Source organism: Aedes albopictus, chromosome 3 (assembly GCF_035046485.1).
Source record: "Aedes albopictus strain Foshan chromosome 3, AalbF5, whole genome shotgun sequence".
NCBI classification, from domain to species: domain Eukaryota; kingdom Metazoa; phylum Arthropoda; class Insecta; order Diptera; family Culicidae; genus Aedes; species Aedes albopictus.
Genome location: NC_085138.1, coordinates 221959557 through 221972868, shown reverse-complemented (window position 1 = coordinate 221972868; position 13312 = coordinate 221959557). Strand labels below are relative to the sequence as shown.

At 44.0% G+C, this 13312-nt stretch overlaps 1 protein-coding gene across 4 annotated transcripts in view; it reads right to left on the bottom strand.

The window, feature by feature from the left end:
* Nucleotides 1-2720: 2720 nt before the first annotated feature.
* Nucleotides 2721-13312, bottom strand: part of LOC109428744 (diencephalon/mesencephalon homeobox protein 1-A) — a 277071-nt gene continuing 266479 nt past the window's right edge. Inside the window, exons 5-7 of one of the 4 annotated variants that reach the window (XM_029878173.2) lie at nucleotides 9983-10172; nucleotides 9202-9787; nucleotides 2721-4275 (exon numbers count right to left, since the gene is read on the bottom strand). In XM_029878173.2, coding sequence (XP_029734033.2) covers nucleotides 3894-4275; nucleotides 9202-9787; nucleotides 9983-10172 — 1158 coding nt within the window. In that variant the 3' untranslated portion in view covers nucleotides 2721-3893. The remainder of the gene's footprint in view (nucleotides 4276-9201; nucleotides 9788-9982; nucleotides 10173-13312) is intronic. The other 3 variants (XM_029878175.2, XM_029878174.2, XM_029878176.2) reach the window with 3 other exon arrangements.

The following is a 13312-nucleotide window of genomic DNA, read 5'->3' as shown; positions in this document are numbered from 1 at the left end:
GTTGTGAAGGCCACAACTATGAAAATTTGAAATGATCGTTAAAAGCATGGTCGATGGAAATTTCGCAAGTGTTACGTCTGTTTGTCTGTGTTTAAGACAAGACATAATCAACAATAGTACGCCACAATACTCGGTTTGTGGCTGCCGCTCTCCATCCTAGGTCGCGCCCAATGCTCGCCAGGTCACGCTCCACCTGGTCCGCCCATCGTACTCTCTGCGCTCCACGTCTTCTAGTGCCAACCGGATCAGTTGCAAACATCAGCTTTGCAGGGTTGTTGTCCGGCATTCTTGCAACATGCCCTGCCCACCGTATCCTTCCGGCTTTGGCCACCTTTTGGATGCTGGATTCGCCGTTAAGTGCAGCGAGCTCGTGGTTCATCCTTCTCCGACACACACGGTTCTCCTGCACACCGCCAAAGATCGTCCTTAGCACGCGTCTCTCGAAAACTCCGAGTGCTTGCAGGTCCTCCTCGAGCATGACCCATGTCTCGTGCCCGTGGAGGACCGCCGGTCTTATAAGCGTTTTGTACATGGTGCATCTGGTGCGTGGGTGAATCTTTTTCGACCGCAGTTTCTTCTGGAGCCCGTAGTAGGCCCTACTTCCGCTGATGATGCACCTCCGAATTTCACGGCTCACGATGTTGTCAGCCGTCAGTAAGGATCCGAGGTAGACGAATTCCTCCATCAAGGTGGTATCCCCGTCTATCGTAACATTTACTACCCAGACGGATCCGGTCGTGTTCGGTTCCGCTTACCAGCATGTACTTTGTTTTTGAGGCATTCACCACCAGTCCGACCTCTGCTGCTTCGCGTTTCAGGCGGGTGTACAGCTCTGCCGCCGTTCCAAATGTTCTGGCAATAATGTCCATGTCGTCCGCAAAGCACACAAATTGACCGGATTTTGTGAAAATCGTTCCCCGGCTGTTGAGCCCGGCTCGTCACATCACACCTTCCAGAGCGATGTTGAAGAGCAGGCATGAGAGTCCATCACCTTGTCTCAGTCCCCGGCGAGATTCGAATGAACTGGATAGTTCACCCGAAACCCTTACGCAGTTTTGCACACCGTCCATTGATGCTTTAATCAGTCTAGTTAGTTTATAGACTCCGTTTTATTCGTATTTGGTGATCCAGTAACCGATAGTAGATTCCGATTTTCCATAGATTCGGGCAAACTTCTTCTTGGGAATTCCCAAAAAATAGTACCCATATAGCGCATGTTAAACAGTATTTGGCGAGGCATGTTGATGACGGATTGTTTGAATAATTATATTGGCCATTGGTATCACACAAGTTTCACAATGTCACTGCAAGTAATCTAAATTTTTCATCGTTTTTATGAAAAATCACAGAAGTTTTACATTAATTTAGCTATTTTTCACTATCGTCAGTAAACACAATTATCATTAAGGTTTAACTGTCAAACCCAAATGTCAAAAAACTTCGGAAGTAAGTTCGGAAGTTGGAAGTCCAGACTTCCGAACTTCAATTTAGTGCTGGCGACACAATAACTCTAACGTACTTTACGTCGAACACCACTACGGTTTCGTCTTTCCGTGAAAAGAACAATAAATTGATGTTTTACTCGATATTGTTGCGTTTATCTGTTACTAGAGTCTGGTGGCGGTCGTACGCTCACAAGGCATACAGCCGCAGTGACATTCGCAAAGCAAAACAAAAGAACATATGCAGGGATGGGAACACTCACTTTCAAAGAGTTACACTCACTTGCTATTTTTTCAGCTCAGAAGCGTGCAATCAAGAAACGATGTATGGACGACTTTTGCATTGCGGTTTTGTCTAAAACTTTGCCAAATAGAGAAGGGGTCGCACACGCATAGCAAAGTCGTGACAGAGTTGTTAAAGGGACTCTCCACGAGGTGAGTGTAATTTACATGTACCTCGTGGAGAGTTGCCTTCGAAGCTCCCTCACGACTTCGGTATGCGTGTGCGACCCTTACTCTATTCTGCAAAGTTTTAGACAAAATCGCAATGCAAAAGTCGTCCATACATCGTTACTTGATTGCACGCTTCTAAGCTGAGAAAATAGCAAGTGAGTGTAACTTTTTGCAAGTGAGTGTTCCCATCCTTGAACATATGTTTTGAATATGTGTGGAATAATGAGTGTGCTTGCTGTCAAACCCCATATAATGAGATCAAATACTTTTTAAACTGGCGACGCTGTTAATGATTCACGCTCGCGTCAGAATACCCATTTTTTCATTGCTATCTCTGTCGCTCTTCAAGAGGCTCCATTTAAAAATACCCATTTATGAGTTGGGCCGCCCAACTTGAAAATGGGTATTTTTAAATGGGGCCTCTTGAAGAGGGACAGAGATAGCAATGAAAAAATGGGTATTCTGACGCGAGCGTGTTAGCCAGAAAGTGGGTATTAAAACGCGACATGGGTACCAAAAACGATGATGGTTAGGGCGGCGATGTACCGAGTTTGACAGCTGTGTCACCCCACTGATGGTTAGTGACTGTCGCGCTTATATCAGAAGCCAGAGACAGATAACCGCCATATTCTGATTTTTCTTGAGAGGCATAAAATACACGTATGCAAAATGGTCGTTGGCAGAGGAAGCTCTCAATTAAAACTGTGGAAATGCTCTGCTGATAGAACACCAAGCTGAGACGTAGGTTTTGTTCAAGTGGGGACGTTGCGCCAAGAAGCAGAAGAAGAAGAAGAAGATGAAGAAGAAGGAGGAAACGAAGAAGAAAAATAAGAGTTCACGAACGAACTGAGCTTCTCAATGGAGGAATGCAGTGACCTTCATCGTTCGAAGGAAACAGAGGACTAGTTATTGGTAGGATTAGGACGAAATATAAAACACAATTTCATTGAAATCATTCACTTCTTCAGCGATTGTTTTTATTTTTCAGATTAGTTGCTTTCTAAGTACGCTCTAATAATTTCAATATCATAGTGACATTTCTGATTTATCTCATCATCATCATTATAAGAGTTTTCCATCCATACCGATCGTTCTCAATTTACATTCACAAAGCACTTCCGCAAGTGCTGCCATTACAGTGTATTATGGTTATTATGAACTTTATTACCACAGTTTAAATTTTGTTGCCATTGCTAAAATTATTTCGTTAAATCGATCATTCGATTACTTTACCTCTTAATCTGTGTCTTTTTTACAATATAAGTACGAATGTTTTTTGTTTAATGCGAAAAGTTGTTCTACTGGCTGCAAAAATATATCAGCAGCGAACCTATGTACACAATGTATAGTAGTAATGGGCACAATTTCCCATTTCCCTTAGTTCGTTTGTAGTGTTTCGTTCCTGTCGTTGTTCTACCTACAAGATAAATTTTATTTTTTGGTGATTTTTAGTGCCGATTTAGGAAAACTATTGAGATACATCAGAGCAAGTGGAAATTGTAAGCTATTAAAAAATTTTCATTAGTGTTCGGAAAATCAATTAGAATTAAACATTGTTTCCTTTTCCATTGTCTTTAAAATGTGTACTGAAAATTTTGAGCATTTTACTTCCAAGGTCTATGATATTTACGTATTTTTGATCAAACTTCGAACATCCTGACTTATATGGAATTAGTTTTGAAAATTTAACTGAATTAGAATATTGAAACATAGAATGCTTGAGAGACATTGCACTTATAAAATTATGTTCAAAGAGCGAGTTTTAAGTGGCAAAACATGTTCAAAACCGGAATCCAGGTCAGATGTCATCGCTCAATTGCCATACCATTGCTTAAATTGTAACAACTAAAGCTTTTCGTAACTTTGTACAAAACACAACTATGCGAAACAAAAGCTAACCAGAGAAGCACTGACTCTACAAGCTAGTGACTGATCCTACTACGTTCGATGGGCGCTAGAATGGGAGCCCAAAAGCCCCGCTACCTAGCCGTTCTAATGTCAAAAAGTGGCCACGTTAGGGCTATTGCTGCGGCACTTTATCGATATGGCCGATCCGTTGCTGCTGTTGGCCTCCGACCGTTGCCGATCGATTGCGGCGAGGTTCAGGTTTTCCTGCGACGACGAGTGGTGCGCGGCGCTGCCCATCAGCAGGTTGTTACCGTTGGAATCACAGGGATGCGACGAGGGAATGCCGCCATTGCCGATCACTCCAGCTGGTCCTCCACCGGGGCCACCCCCTGCCATTCCTCCGCCACCGTGGTTGTGGTGTAGAGGGTTTTGGAGACCCGCCAGCGAACGAACCTGCAGCAGCAGCCCACTGTTGAGCAAGCGGGCTTGGTGTTCCTGGGCTTTGGCGCGAAGGCAGGCTATGGAGTTGTTCCTGTTGATTAAGCAATCTGGATTAGTCTTTGAAAACTCAGCAATTCTGTTGAACTATATGAGTTATACATATTTTGTGCAAATGATCATTCACCTTTAGAACGTATTATTTACCAAAACGGCACTGTTTTATTTAAAAATAAGTTGAATATATGTTAAGTTTAACTGAGGCATCTAGTGAGGTAATAAACGGCACTATGAATATTTGGACTACAAATGGGATTTTGTAACGTGGGACCACAGACAAACAGACGTAACACTTAGAACTTTCTTATTAATTCATCGCTCATTTACACTAGCACCAGCTGGTAACGATATTGCGCGAAGCACTTAGCTTCGCCATATCGTCAACAGCAGGCGCTAGTGTGAAACGTCAAACGCAATCAAAAACGATGCGCGCGCCTCTGGTTGTGAAAGTAACAACTGCGGAGATTTAAAATGATCGTTAAAACCGTGGGCGATGGAAATTTTGTCAGTGTTACGTCTGTTTGTCTGTGGTGGGACTATTAATTACAAAATACTCATGTGATCCGTATAGAAGGGTGGGATCTGGCTACGTGTTTGAAACTACTGGTAGGCTCCCAAGGCCAAGATTGATAATTTCAGCATCTGTAAGTGCCAAGAAGAAATGGGAAGGACATAGGGGAACTTACGTATTTTTGGCAGTTTTGTTCTCTTCGTTATGGTGGATTTTTTGAACCCTGTTGATCTCAGAGTTGACCTCTAATCCTTTCTGACCAAGTTGTCTAGTCTAGTCTAGTCTACACATGCAAAGCCATTCATTGAAGGAATCCTGGAAAATGGAAGAATCGACTACTTCTACCATTTTTATTGTCATTATTAATGTTTGCTTGCAGTACATCGGAAATGCATTACAAGCATTAACGCGGCCAGGCCTACTGTGCAGTGTTATTGATATTACGAAAAAGATATTGAGGAGGACATCTCGTACCAACGACTCAGCTTTTAAGCAAAACACGTGAAATCGATGGTGGTGACGATGCTAAGAAGGTTAATGTCACCCCTTCATCCTATGCTTCCTGGGATGGAACACAGATATTGACTCTGTATTCTGGCCCTTATGCCTAGGCTTAAGTGCCTTTACTCGCTCCTAATCCTTTCCGACCAAGTTGTATGCCCAAATTTCAGGCAATTTGACCGATAAAAACCCCCCATGACGAAGAGAACAAACCTGCCGATAATACCCTTAGTCACCCTATAAACTATGCCTATAAGAATTCTATTTATAGAGGTGATTTCAGCTTTATCTCGGACATTATAGGGTATGTGTGCCATCAGTAATCTCACGCTCCCATATTCACCCTATTCGACAACAAGCGATTACGGCACGATTGATTCCGTTCTTTTGTTTTCATAAGTGCTCACTCCTAACAAAAAATACAAAAATAAAAAACAAAACAAACAGTGCTTCAATCCTTTGTTTTTTTTGTAGGATGAAAATGGGAGCCACATGCTTAATAAGGGAACCAATACCCTAGTATCCAACAGTACAGTGATCGGGAAGAGTATGCGCTACCAGTGAGCGTGTCAACGCCGCCACGCTATGTCTGAACCAGCAGATTATAAAAATTGCATGTACATCGGGTTTCTTTCCATAAAACATCAGTATTCAAGCTATATTTTCATTTGCAGAAGGTTTCAAAATATATCGGGGAAATTTTGATTTTTTCATCTTTTTGACCTTTTTCCATACAAATCTGCTTGAATCCTCATTTTCGGTCAATTTCTCTCCCATACAAAATGTATGGAAAAATTTTCACTGATAGAATATTTTAAAACCTTCTGCAAATGAAAATATAGCTTGAATACTGATGTTTTATGAAAAGAAACCCGATATACATTCAATTTTTAGAATCTGCTGGTTCAGACATAGCGTGCACCGATGTCAAGTATGCAAGTCAAGACGTACTGAATTACCATATTGGACGAACTTTGGATAGCTAAAGGTAAACGCTTACCTTACAAAAATGCTGTCGGGTTACAACTGGTTAAAACGGTACCTTCACAGTAGTTATCCAAGTATTATAGGAATTGCCACATAAGTGGCGTGCTAAGTTGCATGCAATTTGCGAGCAAATAGCTGTGCAATTAGATGTTTGAGAAATATTCCATTAGCCTCCTCCATGAACTATTGCTGTAAGGTGGCTCCAGGGAGGATCAGTGTGTGGAGCGGACCTGGTGTGATGGTTAGAACACTTGACTATCACGCCGAGGATCTGGGATCGAATCCCACTCCCGACAAACTCATAAACAAATTTGAGTTCTTCCTTCGGAAGGGAAGTAAAGCGTGGGTCCCGAGATGAACTAGCCTAGGGCTAAAAATCTCGTTAATACAGATAAAAAAAGATCAGTGTCCCAATAGCAGGTTTAGTGATAGCGCATGGGCGAATAGATGTAAGAGGTGCACCTTAAAAAAAGGACAATAGGCTGAGCGTCAACTATTTGCACTGCACCAATAAGAAGACAACAAAGATGATCTTGGCCTCCAAATTAAACCATCGGTACCAACCTCAGTACGGAACTCGTCAAATGCAGATTGCTTGACGAGGAGGTGAAACGCAAAACAGTAAATGTTGAATCGAGCAGAAAAAAGACTAGCAAACCGGAAGCCGTTCGTTGCGCCGAACGCGAGACAATCGCCGCGAGTGTTGATGTTGATACACTCTTATGTGTGCGGGCCCGTACGACGGTCATCTAGACGGAGTGAAGTACTAACAATATTTATAGATGACTGGAGTCATTTCACCAAGACGTCCCTGATTGATCGCAAGGTCGAAGTCTTCGAATCTTTTCGGCAAGGCTCACGTGACAGCGAAGATCAGGAAGAAGCTGTGCCGCCTCCGCTGTGACAATAGCGGTGAATACAACAGCAGGGAGCTTGAGCGTTTTTGTGCGGACAAGGGCATCCAGGTAGGTCAAACCGGTGCCCTGCGGTTGAAATCGACACTTACAGCGATTATGTGACCGCGGGGAAAACATCATGGTAGAGTTACTGTCGTGGCTTCGATCTACTGGGTAAGATCCGAGCCCGCGGTTGGAAAGGGGTGCTCGGCGAGGTCGGGGCAAGTGGAGGCCCCATGTCGGCATGTCCTTCTGTGTGCTGATAGGGTCTTACTTGCGGAAGGTCAAATCGCTGTGCACGCGGTACCAGTTCTTGATACTTACTGTGCAGTCGGAAGCAGGAGTGTTGTCGACACTGCCTGCGTTCGGAGGACAAAGGGGGTGGTGAGGACCACTCGGAAAACTGGCTGAGCGCCAGCATTCTACCTTGGTGGAGTCCCCAAAGCGAGTCATCGATGTTCGTTGCTGCAGGCTTCGCAGCTAACCTTGATGGTGCGATGTGCACTAGCCCCTCTCTGAAGCAATACCTTCTTGGTGATTCCGGAGTGACGAAGGGTTTGGCGACCAGGGAAATGTTGTTTAGTAGGTCGGGGAAGGAGTAGTCCCGGTTTTGCTTTTTTTTTGGATAGATTTGGGTCCCCTTAACCCCACTCTTCCTGGACCTTCTGTCCGGGTGTCTGTTGAGCAGATTATCCTTCCATGGTTTAGAAGGAAAAAAAGGTTACTACAAGCGCAAAATAAAAATACCGTTGGTTTGCATGAAATGTCGTTCAACCAAGACCGTGTTTGGTTCGAGCGGACGATTGGGTGTGCTGACTGGACGGTCTGTACTTGGTCATGTGCGTGATTGACGTGATCATTGTTGGAGCGATCTGAAATAGCGATGCCTGGCCCATTGGGATGATGTAAAGAACTTTCTCGGGATGCGTATAGAACATGACGTGGAAGGAAAAGCTATTGAGATTAGCCAGAAAATGTTCTTGCAAGATTCGCTCCGAAGATTTTGCAAGAGTGCAAGCTTGTCTTCACTCCCATGGAGGTGCAGCTCAAGTTGGAGAATGACAGCAAGGGGAAGCGGACGAAACGCCCATACAGAGAGCTAGTGGGTTGTCTGACATACGTGTTTCTGATGAGGAGACTGGACATAAAGACAGCTGTGAACAAGGCAACGCTTAACTGAAACCGGGAAAGTCCGTATTTATCCGCTACTATACGTTGTTAACCGCATCTAACGGCTGCTCGGTTAGCGACAGTCTGGATCACGGATAATTTGAAGGACTGTGGACGTTTGAAGCACCCTAAAAGTTACACTTTCCGAAGGACTTGGTGCGAGAAGGACGGATTTGAATGGAGTATTTACGCTTGGAGAATGAACCAGTGGACATGGACATGATAGCTTTTTTTTGGAGCGTTTCGATTTCATCGTGTGGACATAGTTGCGTTTCAAATAGCAGCGCTTGAAGAAGTACGCTATGTGTTTGTTTTGAAGTACCTTTTTCCATCCTTCTTTTTCTTGTGTTTGAGAGAAAGAAATTCCGTTAGTTTGCATTATGTGTCGTTCAAACCAACCAGTGTAGACGGAAGTCAGGTTATCTCAAATGTCAAAACTTTGCATACTTATTCCCCGCCACCTCAAATTCCTTTTAATTTATGCTTCCTCTTCCTGCTGCTACATGTCCTCACTAACTAAAGGCACACTATAGAGAAACCTTGGTGCGTCCGTCTAGAGTGTTACTTGCAAGGTGAATAGGCTTCTTTCCGAACTAATATCTTTGCTGTATAAGAGTTTAAAAAAGCTTTCATGAAAGAACCTTTATAATCTGTTACGCAGTTACATTTGTTAGTTGAGTTCTCAGCTGCGAACAGAACTTCATTCAGACTTCGTAGCCAGTTGAAGTTCACTGGTCCAACGATGCTAATTGTAGCTAAACAGGAACAGATACGGGTAATAACTCCAACTGGAACTAAGTCTCCTTTTGCATGAGCGAGATGATGATAAAAGTGATAGATCCTTTGCACAGAACACTGATAAAGTTAAAGTAAATAGTAAAGAAAATCAATTCACCGTATGTACGAAACAGGATCTCGGTAGTCAACCCACCTAAACGCTTCGGGGTCGTTTTCGGGGTGGTAACTATTGCCGGTAGGGCTGACGGTGGCGTTCAGTTTGAACTCTTTGCTATCAACTGGGCTGTGGTGGTGCGCCGGGTGCGGATGGTGAGGATGATGGTGCGGATGACCTAGCGGGCCCGATTGCGTTTGTCCCCCGGCCAGGGACACTAGAGGTGAAGTTCGGTGCCGTGCTAGTGCTGACGGAGGTGGCGTTATCGACGCCGTCGATGAACTATTGATTGGAGAATGTGCCGAAGTGGGTGAGAGATGCGATATAACACTGGTCGTAGGGTTGGAGTGAGTACTATGGGACTGGCCGCTACTTGAACTAGAACATAGGTGACTGGTACTGATTGTGCTTCCACTGTTGGTGCTACCGGGCGGATTTAATCCGGGAGATTTGACTGGGGAGCTACCATGGTTGTTCAAACTAGAACCTGCACTAATATCACTGGCTTCCGTCCGAGTTTCTTCCCGATCGCTGTTATCTTCGGAGTTTTTCAAGGTTTCCGCCGCTTCCATTGACTTTTTGTGCATACCTAAAAAGGAAAGAGATCAACATAAGATCAAAACAGCTGGTGGTTCGTACTGATAAGATCAAACTAAATGCGAGATTAATAAAATAAATTTAGGATGAGATAAAAGCAATTACGGAACATGAACCGTCTCATTCCCAAAGAAACTTGACTAATCTGGCAGATGGGGGATGAGCGAAGAAATAGAAAGATATTTACTTTTCATCTCCATACCTAGAAGCCACGGTGCAACGGACTCGTTCTCCTTGGCCGACTTGAGGATGGTCTCCGGCAGTGGAAGCGAGTGCCTCACCATAGCTCCGTAGAGGCCGTACTCCGCCATGATGGTACTTCGGCCCCAGCATTTTTCAGTCTTGCGCCACTTGGCTCGTCGGTTCTGGAACCAAACCTGCAACGAGATCGAAGGAAAGGGAACCGTTCAAAATTCGTAGTTTTCCGAAAACAAAGAGTACATATCACAAACAATCTTAGCTTGAAAGTTTGCAGTTTCGTCTATCTGGTATCTTCGGCAGATCCCATCCAAAGACCAGCCAGTGTGTGCGGTTGCACGGCGGAAACCGGATTAAGGATATTAATTATTACGGACTTTTGTCTGAGTGCTGTGTGTCACAGTACTGAAAGGCCATTTGTGCTCGCAGCGGCACAAAATTAATAATATTCCACGCTACAGTTGGCAGGATGTGCCGTTATTGGAATTTGAAATCCTACATGGCATTCATGGCAGGCACCGCTCCCCCGCTCACACCCCTCTGCCGGGGCTGGTTACTGGTGTCCTTCTCTTGTGTAAGTACTAGGGTTCACTGCTGTCGGAGTTTCTTCACGACAGATATAATATGCTTTCGATTGCCACTAATCGCATTAAAATCCACTCACTTGTGCTAAGCTGCAGTGCTATGCTATGTGTGGTTGCTGCTTGCCCCCTTTTCGGTTTGTAGCACGTCGCTTACCGGATGGGGTAGGTAAGCTCGAGGACGTGCAAATCGATTAGTTGGGTTTGGTTTTATTAGGTGAAACATGCGATAAGCGTGGCGATTAGAGAATATGACTTCGAATGGCTATTTAAATTATTTTGTCATTATCTTTCGTGGGTTGGCGTACTATTTGGTGCAAAAACGAACTATGAATATCAAAAAAGATTTGAAATACACACTTTGACTTTGGCAGATTGTAAAAAGAATAGCAACTAAAAATATAAAACTGTTAATACAGAATACTATAGCTCGCAAATCTGAGATGATGACGAAAACATACATCCGCCGAAGGCGAATCGGACCAGGCATTAATAGATCGAAGATAAAGTGCATGATGGCAAAGGGCTCTAGGTAGGATTAGATGCACCAACCATCCCGAATCTCTATTGATGGTGATGAAATCGAGGTGGTTGAAGAGTTCGTGTGCTTGGGCTGACTGGTGACCGCCGACAACGACACCAGCAGCGAAAATTCAGAGACGCATAGTGGCAGGAAATCGAGCTTACTTTGAACTCTGCAGAACTCTAAAGTTCGCCGTCGTAAGATGTAAACCATCTACATAACGCTGATTCGACCGGTAGTTCCCTATGGGTACGAAGCTTGGACTATCTACGGCGTAATCCAAATGGAAGACGAAACGTGGAGATGGCGAGCTGATTCATCTGTTAAGAGAACCAACCATCGTCAACACCGTGAAAATCGGGAGGCTTCGGTATGTGGAACACGTTACCAGGATGTCAGATAATCTGAACGATACAATAGACATGGTGCGCAGCGAGCGAGATGGATCGATCAAGTGGAGGACGATCTGTGGACCCTGCGCCAACTGCGAGATAAATAACTCTGTGTAGTGAGATAAAAAAAAAATAAATTGACGACATCGACGATGGAGCTCCACGTTGGAGATCCAATTGTGAGGCCACCATGCATGAATGAAATACCGCAAGCATCTATTGATCAAGCCTTGCAGCCATTGACTGTTCTCCACTGATACACACCAAGTTCTACTGACGTACATCAACACAGATTTCACCAGTGTCGACAATTTTCAAATTACGGTCGTCTGCACCAACGCTCAGCGGCGCCAGCGTCGACGATTTGTTTTTGTTTTGATAGTCGTCTTGACAACCCGAGTGGTATTCTCAGAAATGTATGGCTTCAAAATTCTTTTGACTCCCTGTCTGCTGAACTTCAACCATCTACTGATATATAAAATCAGTATTTTCAATTTTAACTGATTAGTTTTAAAGGCAGGTGTGGATACTTTGGATTGTGCTACTGGTGGCTATACATGTAAACGACGCACGGACAGGTATCCGTTGGCGATTTTCCACAATTTGCTGGATTTATGTGGACACAATGCTTTGCACACCTTCCTGGCTGCGAATACAGGCTACTTATCTAGGGACCGCAGTACGAAGCGCAAATTGCTGGACTGGTTGTCCAAGGAATTGGCGATATGCCATGTACGAAAGAGAAAGGGCGAAGCGGGTCTACAAAAAGAAATTCTAAACAAAATTGACATTTTTATCGACAATTACAACCAAATGTATGAACCAACATCATCTCCTATTTCCACATGCTCCGTCTGTTCTCTTACTGCCAATTTGGTATGCTGCAGTGCATGCAAGAGCTTGTTTCGTCCAGAACATTGCCGTAGCAAGCTGATGTATGCATGCCCTGATTGCTGTAGAACTGGCGATTCCACAGAAATACTTCACATTTCGAGAAAATCGAAACTTTGCAGCTTCTGTCCGCGAAGGAAAAAAAAAGTTTTAAGGTTTATTTTTTTTCTAAGATATAGACTCAAAAGTGTGAATTGTGTACCTATATTAGAAGCAGACAATCTTATGCGACGAATCAACGAGCCGCAACCAAATGCAAGATGGCCTTCGAAACGGTTTGCTTCAAGTTAACAAAGATCAGCGCAGAGTAGCAGTTGCAGGTCAAACGGCAGCTGGATGAGTACAAGTAGGAACTTTCTGTAGCGTCAGCCTAACCGCAGATCACAGCGGCCTAAATATTCAGGAGAAGGACAACGAAAGGATGAATCTGGGTGATCTGAAGAAGAAGATCGAGTGGACTGAGCATGAGAAAGGATAACTAGAAGCGGTTAATCGGGCTCTACGCAAAAGGGTGCAGCTGTTACAAGGTTTTAAGCGTGTCGGATATTGCGAGGAAAATCGAAGCACTGAACAGCTAGAGATGGTGACGTCGTACAGAGAAAAGTGGTGATGTATGGTGGTTATTATTATAATTTATATCAACGAAACATTCAGCTCAAGTCTGGTTAAGATGGTTGTCCACACACGGTCTCCTCTTCGATAGTGTCTGCGCCTACAACGGCGGAGTGGACGAAACTCGGTAAGACACGATCACTTCATTTCGGGATTTCGGTTCCGAGAAATGATGAACTTCACTGCGTCGCTTTACAAAAACAGTGTATATTTGCGACCGGACGGGTCAGAGAGATGGTGTTAACTGAATATGAGGAATCAAGGAGCATTTTTGTATCCCAAGTATAGTATTTGGTTATAGAATTTGGTTGATTTTGTAG